The sequence below is a fragment of the Pinus tabuliformis genome, chromosome 7 (genome assembly GCF_031772625.1).
Source record: "Pinus tabuliformis cultivar Carrire ecotype Pingquan chromosome 7, CPIR1, whole genome shotgun sequence".
Classification (NCBI taxonomy): Eukaryota; Viridiplantae; Streptophyta; class Pinopsida; order Pinales; family Pinaceae; genus Pinus; species Pinus tabuliformis.
Window position 1 is genome coordinate 911,098,000 of NC_142293.1, and position 10,496 is coordinate 911,108,495.

The following is a 10,496-nucleotide window of genomic DNA, read 5'->3' on the forward strand; positions in this document are numbered from 1 at the left end:
ATTCATATTTGATCAATAATATTCTTGTTATGAACCTTTACCCTTTCAACTTTCAACTTTTTCCTACTTTCGTTATAAGTTGCATTTTACAATGTGAGATGGAAGTAACCGAAAGTGATGACTTATTCAACAATATTTTGCATTATTCTTTGATTTTCAACTAAATGAGCAATAACCCAATCGGGTGGTCTATTGCTCTCAATCTCCATGCCCATAATTTCTTCTACACTTGGTGTTTCTTTGGTGTTTCTAACATTGGTTGATTGGGCCATGTGCGCTCTCTACAATGAATTTGAAAGGGGGTTCCTACTCATATATACCACCTAAGAGACTCTCATTACTCTTTTTGTTACTTGAAGTAGCACTTACTTTCCTATGAGTCAAAGATGACGTCGAGAATGTCCCAAGTGTGGAACTTGGAGGTCGCTCCATAGAATTTTCCCTCTTTGTTTGTATCCTCCTCCAATAGTCATGTCGATTCCTTTAACAACATATTCAGAATGTATTGGCAGATTTTTCTTGCTAGGTTGGCCTGTGTTACTTTCTTCACTTTTCTATGCAATTCTTGTAAATAAATTGTTGTATCTAACACTCACTATGTGTCTAGAAAATATATCTTCTGGATCGAAGCCTCAAATGGCTTCAACTTCACTTAAGTTAAAAGACTTTAAAAACTCTACAAACTCTACAAGGTGGCTTACATTCTTGAGGTCACTTCTCCAATAGTAAATAACAAAGAAATATTTTCTTTTTCTTTTTGCCTTTAAATAAAACTAGCCATGGATGGTATTTCCTATAGACTTGAACAACAAAATACTTATCCATATCAAATTTGGGAAACAATGGTGGCTTATATTGAAATCCATATATATGAATCACGGTGTTACTCTCTCTTTCTTCATGGATGCCTTTGTCCCATAAGAAAGATTGAGCATGTGCTAATATATGGGTGGGATCTTGTCTAGTTATGATGTAATTGACTTTTCTTACAAACCAATATTGCATTTCATAAAAATGAAAAGAATATTTATGCTTCCACAACATGGGATACCAGAACTAGATTGGTTCTCAACCTATATTGAAATTATCTCTATGGAGTATATCATGAAGTAGATGGTTGGACACTAGGGTTGTCATCAGATATGCCATCATAAAGAATATATGGATTTGAATAAATTGACTAACTAGAAAAGAAACTCATTGGAAAAGATATCAATCCAGTCGAACAAACAATCTCTTTTCTAAAAGAAGCACAACACATAAAGTATGTTTTTGGGAACATCTTTTGTGCTTTCTCACCTGATTAGGTGGATGAAAAGCTAGGAAAAGTATATAAAAGGTTATCTAAAGAAATAAATATTGAGAAAGGAAATATCAAAGTAACCTAGGAAGTTGGTAAAATGAAATCATGAATAATGTTCATCCTTCCTAGTTGTGACTCCAGGAAACTATCTACTTATGAAAACTCTAGGAAATTATTCGTCTTTGGTAGCTTGAATATCATTCTGAATTCCTTTGGAGTGAGGGAATTGGAGTATTTTTTACTCCTACTGTGATTGTTCATGTCATTGGATCAAAATTATTAGAACACAAATAAACAATTTCTTTGACATAATATTTTTTTGCGACACATATAACATTTGTCAATCCACTAGTCTTCATGTTTAATGTTGTGTTGGTTTGATGAGGGAAGGAAAAATGGCAGACTAGGGTTTTTGACAAACCCTTACACGGTGCAGAGACAGAGCAAGCAGCCTCTCAGGTCTAAGCAGGATTGCGGATCAGTTCAGGTTTGACATATCTGGTAGCTAAAACCGATGAACATTCCGATGGGGGAGGCATCGCCGCCTCCCCCAAAAGACTGCAACAATGAAGACCCACCTGCAGGTGGAACTGAAAAGATTTCAAATGAGCATGCAGAGAAGACAGAGGTACGGCCTGCGCAACAACAAGAGAAAAACATCCAAGTAGATCTGGAAAACGAAAAAGGAGATAACCCGGCAGCATCTGAGCAGCCAAAGAAGGCATCGTCCTCCACTTGCAAGCCCATTGCTACAGAACGACCCAAGATTGGGCTCCCCAGTCATAGAATCAATGCACAAATAAAATAAATGAAAGATCATGCACTGATAGGCAAATTTATACGCTATTGGCCAACTGAAAAAGCTCTGCAAGGCTGGATAACCTCAAAGTGGAAGCCCAAAGGACATGTTACCTTACAGCTAGGCCCCAAAGGCTTCTTCACAGCCATCTTCAACTGCCTTGAAGACAGAAATCGCGTCCTAAATGGAGGACCCTATTTCTTCAACGCAGCAGGTCTCTATCTACGAGACTGGGTAGAAAGATTTAATCTAGATAAGGAAGACTTTAGTTGGGCGCCAGTTTGGATCCACATGTACTCTTTACCGCTGGAATATTGGGATGAAGAATCACTTAAAGCCATTGGTAATGGACTAGGCGAGTTCATAAAGGCAGCAGAGGAAACAAAGCTACGCAGGTACACCTCCTATGCTCGTATATGTGTTTACATGAAGCTGGGCAAGGCGCTCACGGACTCGGTAAGTCTCCTACACGATGACTTTGAATGGATACAACCCATAGATTATGAACATGTACCTTTCAGATGCAGGAGGTGCCATGCCCATGGACACCTATTCTGTGACTGCCCTTTAAACGTTCCTCCTAAATCCACAGATAATGGGGGAAAGTCTGACATGGAAGGGTTTACTAAAGTGGCCAGCAGAAAGAAGCATGCCAAAAAACCACCCACATAACCAAAAAATGCTACTCCATCTTCTGATGGGCCATCCTCAAGCAATAGATTTTATATTCTGGCAAACCTAGATATGCCTGAATCAAATCCCCCTGCATCAGCAAAGACAACCTTCGCTCCCACCTCCAAACCCTCCCTTACGCCTATCCACATTGAAACCAATCAATCATTGAAAATTAATACCTCTGACCCGCATGCATCAACCAAGCAATCCATCCCCAAACATGCTAACAACAAAGCCCTCTGGTCCGACAAAGTTATGGACATTGATAATCTGGTGACAGACCCTCTTCAGCGAATAACCCATTTGGAGGACAGCAGTCAACAAAGTTTAATGGAAGAAGAACCTAAAAGCTTTGATCTAGGTGATATAGACATTTTTAGTCTAGAACAAGCTTGTAAGAGGAAAGAGTTTGACACAATCCCGGATAGGCAACTTGAAAATCTGGAAGTAGTACTATCAAGGGTGCATCAGCACAGCACACTGGGCATACAACAAGGAGGTAAATGGGATGGGAAACATATCGTCAAAGATGGGAAGAAGAGAGAGAGAAAGACAGATTTACAGCGCACCATTCTAATAGGGGAAATGCTAGTGGAGTCAGGAAGATGCTCCAAGTTGACTAAATACTACCGTTCTCTACCTACCAGTCAACCATGAAGCTCATCTCATGGAATATCAGAGGACTTAACGGTCTGAGGAAATACAGAATGTTAAAGAACATGATTCATCAAGAACAACCACACATTATATTCATGCAAGAAACAAAATGTAACAGTAATACCTTAGCTTCAATATTATCCAAAGCATGGGCAGGATGTCAGACTATTACAGTAGATGCAACAGGCGCCTCGGGAGGGCTCACCATAGCATGGAATACTCGGCACGTCTACCTCACAGACTTTCATGCTTCACACCACTTTATTCAAGCAACCTTCCACCTTATTGGAACCAACATACATGGCCACTTGACCAATTTATACTTCCCTCATAATGCAATGCAAAAGACTATGCTGCTAAAAACGTTAGAAATTCTCAATTCCATAAGAATTTATCCACTTTGGATCACAGGCGGGGACTTCAACATGATCACGCGGCTAAAGGAAAAACTTGGAGGTAGGAGAAGCTAGACAATGAAAGCAATAGCTTCAAAGAATACATTCAAAACAGCTTGCTAATTGACTTACCATTTGACAATGGCACTTACACATGGGATAACAAACGGACAAGCTCTCAACAAATCTCCTCCAAATTGGCCAAATTTCTGATCTCAAGCAACTTTGTCCATGTAGGTGGTGATATATGCGCCTCCATACTCCCCATTGCTGGCTCAGATCATTGGTCTATTTCCTTGCAATGGAAGAATCCTGGAAATTCAAATAGGAAACCATTTAAATTTGAAGCTTTCTGGCTCACCCACCCTGAGTTCAAAAATGTGGTCAAATCAACGTGGGAGAGCTTCATTCCAAATGGCAGCTCAACTATGTATCAATTCCAGCAGAGACTGAAGCACATCAAAAGGCACGTCAAGACCTGGAACTACACCACATTCAGCAATATATTTCAAGAGCAAAAAATCCTCGAGCAAAGTATGAAAGAGTTATAGCAGAAGATCATCACAGGAGGCAGAACAGAGGAATTAGCAAGTCAAGAACAAGTCCTACTAACACAATTAAAAGAACGAAGGAAACAAGAGGAACTGCTCTGGAAACAAAAGTCAAGGATTAGATGGCTAAAAGAAGGTGAAAGAAATACCAAATTCTTTCATCGCACAACTATTCAAAGAAGAATGAATAATACCATCTCGCATATTCAAAATCCATAGGGAGACAGAATGGAGAAACAGGAAGATATAGAGAAAGAGACCACCAATCACTTCAAAACAGTACATCAAGAGCCGCCTACAGATAGAGAGCCTGCAATAAACGAAATACTTCAGCATATTCCCAGAATTATAACAGAGGAGCATAATCAGCCCTTGCTAAGACCGGTCACCATGACGGAGGTAGAAGAGGCATCAAATCAATTGAACACCGAGAAAGCTCCAGAACCTTATGGTTTCACTTCTAACTTTTACCATCAATTCTGGGATTTAATCAAAGTAGAAATCTGGAAGGTAGTCGAAGAATCCCAAGTCATGCATTGGCTACTTCCTTCTCTCAATGCAACATTCATCGCTCTCATTCCTAAAGAAGCTCAGCCAAGCACTCCGGAGAAGTTCAGGCCCATTGCACTATGCAACGTAATATACAAAATAATCTCGAAAGTAATTGCAAATTGCCTCAAGCCGCTCCTCCCTCTTCTCATCTCACCGGAACAATCTGGATATGTTGAAGGACATCAAATCTTGGACGGCATTATTCTGACTCATGAAACCATCCATTCCTTAAAAAGAAACAAACAGGCAAGTATGCTTCTGAAAATCGATCTCTCTAAAGCCTTTGACAAGCTAAGTTGGTCCTATATAAAACATATGTTGACTGCCTTCAGATTCAGCCCGACCTGGGTTAGATGGCTTATGAATCTTATATCTTCCCCCCTCTGCTCTGTTCTAGTTAATGGAATCCCCTCTAAACCTTACTCCCCTTCCAGAGGAATCCGTCAAGGAGACCCTTTATCCCCTTTTCTCTTTATTATTATGGTAGAAGGTCTGGGTCGTCTTATAAAGCAGGTCGTTCAATCTCTGACCTTAGAGGAATCTCGGTGCATGGGACCTATGCGATCACACATCAACAATTTGTTGATGACAATATGCTTTTTGGACATCCCTCTATCAATGAAGCCAACACATACAAAGCCCTTCTAGAAACTTTCTCCAATGCCTCTGGAACAACAATAAATACTGCCAAATCACAAATATTCTTCTTCTATACTCCAGTAGCCACTCAAAGAATCATTGCCAGAATCATTGGATTCTCTCAAGCTAAACTCCCATCACATTATTTGGGTGCTCCACTAATAGAATCAGACCTAAAGCATGTCTCTTGGCAACAACTCATTGAGAAAATGGAACGCCGACAATTGTCATGGACATACAGAACGCTCAACATGGCAAGCAGGCTCGTCCTAATAAAGGCAATCCTCTAATCCATGCCCCTCTATCTCTTCTTGGTTCTTGTTGCGCCGAAATGGGTGCTAAAGAGAATCAAAAATCTGCAACGCAATTTCTTATGGGGATCCACAGGGCAAAACAGAAAATGGGCATTGGTGAAATGGGACACGGTTTGTACACCTAAAAAGCAGGGGGGTCTAGGATTGCGAGACCCGCAACAAAGCAACACGTTAATGGGAGCACGATTATGGTGGTAATGGGTTTTAAGCCCACAGAAGCCTTGGGCACAACTCTGGACAGCAAAATATGCAAACAACGATCCACCGCAAGAGCTGATAAGAATCACTACCACAACCACAGGATCCCTAATCTGGAATGTGGCAAAACAACACAGAGAGATCATCCAAAAGCACAACTTTTGGGAGATACGAAAAGGGAGAACTGTGCGTTTCTGGACGGATTCATGGCAACAAAGACCAAAAATAGCAGAACTTCTACCTTGCACAAATCTTAATGGAAACTACATCCACCAGACGGACCATGTAGCACAATTCTGGACCCACGGTACCAATCAGGGCTTCAAGCAATGGAAACCTTCTGCACAAATAACACAGCAAGAAACTGAAGCTTACAACTCGGAGCTACACAAAGAACTCACCAGCAGAAGAATTAGATATAATACTGGAAAAGATGTTCTAAGATGGGGATACACACCGAAAGGAGTATACACCACAAAAGAAGCCTACCAGCTGATGCTCCAAACTCAGGAACCAGATGATCCTGCTTGGAATCGCATCTGGGCTACAGGTATTTGGCCTAAAATTTCCACTTTCACATGGCTATTATATCATCAAAGAATCCTCACTTGGGACAACTTAATCAAAAGAGGATTCCAGGGACCCTCCTATTGTCCCAATTGTAAAAATCATGCAGAAACTATTCAACACCTCATGGACTCCTACCACATGGCTAACAAACTCTGGGAAAAACTTACTTTCCGATGTCAGCAACCATGCAGAATCCTAGGGGATATCAAGGGCACCATCCGCAACTGGACTCCAGAGCCTTACAACAGCAAAATTCTCAATAAGCTATGGACCATTCTGTCGGGCTTCCTTTTCTGGACAATATGGAAGGAAAGAAACAAACGAATTTTCAAAAACCAAAAAACTACTTTAGAGATCATATGGACTAACCTATGTCAGAATCTTCAGGAAACTCTGGCTCTCCAACAATGGAGTGCTGAGGACATGCCCACCCAGACATAGGAACAGAGCATATGGGCAAATTGGAACTTCAAGCTCCAGCAGGTACAACTGGATCCCAACAGACCAAGCACTCTCACCAAACAGCTCTCACGTTGGATTCCCCCCCCCACAGAGGGTGATAAAGCTAAACTTTGATGGTGCCTCCAAGGGCAACCAGGGAGAGCAGGACATGGTGGCATCTTCAGAGACCATGAGGCCAACCCTTACTAATATACTTTGGTTCCATTGGATGGGACACGAACAACTCCGCAGAAATGAAGGACTATGGCAAGGTATGAACTTAGCACACCACCATAATTTTCATCCCATCATAATAGAGGGGGACTCACAAATCCTAATAAATATGGTCACTCAAATTCAATTAGGAAGCAATGCATCAAGAGTTGCCAAAAGCTGGAGATTAGTGATCAGGCTTGAACTAATAGAGCAATGGATGAAAAACAAGGGAGCAACCACATTTGTTCATGTCAAAAGGGACAACAACAAGGTAGCAGATCTCCTGGCAAATATCGGGGTTAAACAGGATCAAGTCCTACATTCTGGCACAATCAATATTCTAAATGACCAATCTCAGTTGCAAGCCTGCACTGACCTGGTGCACAAGGATGCCTATCTCCCGGATGCGGGTGACAACTCAGGAATATGAAGTGGACGCCAACTGGGCTGGCATGTGGCGCGATCACATGGTCTCACACAGGCCGGCACAGTGGTCCAAAAACTGCATTAACATCCGCCATAAATGCACCTTGTGTGAGTGCAGACTTCATTCTGATAACTGCCTTCAACCTCGGCTCAAAGCAAAAATGCATCCTCGGGAGAATATCACCTCTGCTCCTGCTTATCTACCCCTGCAACCTCGGCCCCTGCAACGCCTCTGCTCTCATGCAGTGACTGCACCCAGCTCCCGCACAACCACAGGGAGACGCTGCAATCTCTTTTGTTGTATTGTTGTTGGCCCGGGCATCCATTTCACCCATAGCCTGGATTGGCAATTTCCCATTCCTTCGGCCCTGGTTGCTCATCCCTCTGTTGAATTGTCCGCTAGCTCCACTGTGACGCTGCATTCCCTTGTGCCCAATTCCGGTCGAAATTTGCATCCTCCTGCAAGCAGCATGGTGCGACACAGGATGCGAAGCCGTAGAGGTGGGAACCGTGGTAGCCTCAGTCGCACCCAGCGCTCTCCTGCCTCGGATACCACTTCCTCTCTAGCGGAGCAAATCCCAGGTCGTTATCCTAATACGTGCAGTGGATGAGGTCGTCACCACTCGGTGGCCTCTGCCTCGCCTCTCAGCAGCTTCCCCTCCACTTCTGCCCCATCTCCCAGAAGCTCTCCACCCACTCCTCCACTGCATTCCCAGAATGCCCAATTCACCTTCAGATCCACCCTGAACAAGCCCCTCATCACAGCTACCATCACCATAAGCTTTCACAAGGAAGAGCAGAGCTATGAGGCTCACGCAACCGAGGCTGGCAGAAGCATCAAGGCCACTGAGGAGCAAGCTACCAAAGCAATTGAGCGCACCATAGCAGGGTGCAGCCACACCAAAACTAATCAGGAACAGGCACAGACAAGCATTCAAGGGGCAGGGGAGCGGAGCCAGGAGCAGCAAACCAGACGAGCAGGGAAGGAAGTAAGCGAGGCTCCACAAACAAACTGGGTTATCAACGAATATTGTTGCCTCGTCGAGGAAGAACAACCAGATATGCAGGCGGGCGACATGCAGACTTCGCTGCTGGCAAGTGGCTACATGGACGAGTATCGATGTTTCATCGTGGAGGAGAACCCTCCGTCGCCGCCACGTCCCTAGCCTGCTACCTCACTGCCATGTGTCAGCCTCTTTGACTGCCACCTTGCTGCCACTCAGCGTGCCACGCGTCCGCCATTCAGTTTGCCACCCAGCATGCCACGTGTCTCAGGTTCATGGGACTATGTTTTTTAGCTTTCTATTTTCAATGGGATTTTGGGGAAAAACCCATAGGATTTTCGGATCTTCAATTGGGTTTTTCATTTTTGGTCTCATTAGATACAATGATACAAAACTGGATGCTTTGTTGGTTTCCCCTTTGTGGGCAGCAAGCAAATTTTCTGAACTTTTTTTATTACGAACTGGTTTCCCTTATGGGCAGTTCAAATCTAGACTTTTGCTGGTTGATGCTATTCCTATGGCATGGCTAAGTACAGGCTTCGGCCTCAGTGTATGATATCTTTTTTCATTAATAGAATTAGTATAACTTAGACCAAAAAAAAAAAAAAAAACATTTGTCAATCCACTCTTCTAAATCTTTTCACTATTCTTTTATTCGGTTGGAAGGATTGCATGGCAATAGTATGTAATAACCAATGGAAGTTCTTATCGATACATGCAAGTGAGTTAATTGTATCAGTGCAAATAATTTTTTCCTTCCTATTCCAGCGATCTCTGCTTCCTACAAAAAAATTACTTCTTAATCAATGACATTCTCAAGGCATCTTAACTGTAAACTCTTTGTTTTACATATAATCACCAACTGTTTTCTTGTGCGAGCTTTGTTAGACAAGAAAATTTTAATAAATAACAATGTAGAAATGCCTTGTAACTATAAACTCTTCGTTTTACATATAATCACCAATTGTTACTATTTTTGTGTCAAGTTTGTTAGAGAGGACAATTTTAATAAATAAATAAAAATTTAGCATACTAAGGACACCTTATATGGGACATAGTGAAACTAAATCTTGAAATTGTGAAACAATTTTGTCTAATTAATTCACCACTTGCTCAAGTTTTAATATCCTCCATATAATTATTACAAGACATAGGAGAATTTATGGAGTGAAATAAATATGAAATATTTTTTATCGTGACACTTGGTGCATAGGGAATCAATAATAACATTCTGTAGGAAAGCATGCAAGGAAAAGTAGCATTGTGGGCAAAAATTGCTATGTTGATACATAAGGCAGTTAACATAAAACAACAAATTGTTTCTCTTCCATTGTTGTTAGAAATTACACAATGTGTTTCTGACATTCTCAATGTCAGTTAGCTTTAATTTCATTACTTGACTATAATTATCAGTGGTTACTATATGACAGCACTTCCTGATCCAGACTTATGCGGGAATGCAACAAAATTCAGATTTAAACATAAACATAGAGATGCAACAAAATAAAACTTCATTTCAATAATATAAAAGAACTGAAAGATGCTTACATACAAAATGGAAATAAACTAGCTCGGACAATGGTAGCTTATCACTAAAAATAGATGTGGCAACTACATGCCTCTGAACTATGTTACAATGAAGGTCAAGGGCCTTTTTATCATTGAACAACAAAGGATAACCCTAAACAACCAAAACGCTAACCCTAGGAGATGAAACACCGAGAGTTAATGGGCCCCATTGGGATTAGTTGGGCAA

The 10,496-nt window shown here is 41.7% G+C and overlaps 1 protein-coding gene across 1 annotated transcript; it reads left to right on the forward strand.

Moving 5' to 3' along the window:
* Positions 1 to 2,111: 2,111 nt before the first annotated feature.
* On the forward strand, positions 2,112 to 2,774 carry LOC149250621 (uncharacterized). Its single transcript, XM_089453705.1, has one exon. The coding sequence runs from the start codon at positions 2,112 to 2,114 to the stop codon at positions 2,772 to 2,774; it is 663 nt and encodes a 220-aa protein (XP_089309831.1).
* The last annotated feature ends 7,722 nt before the right edge of the window (positions 2,775 to 10,496 follow it).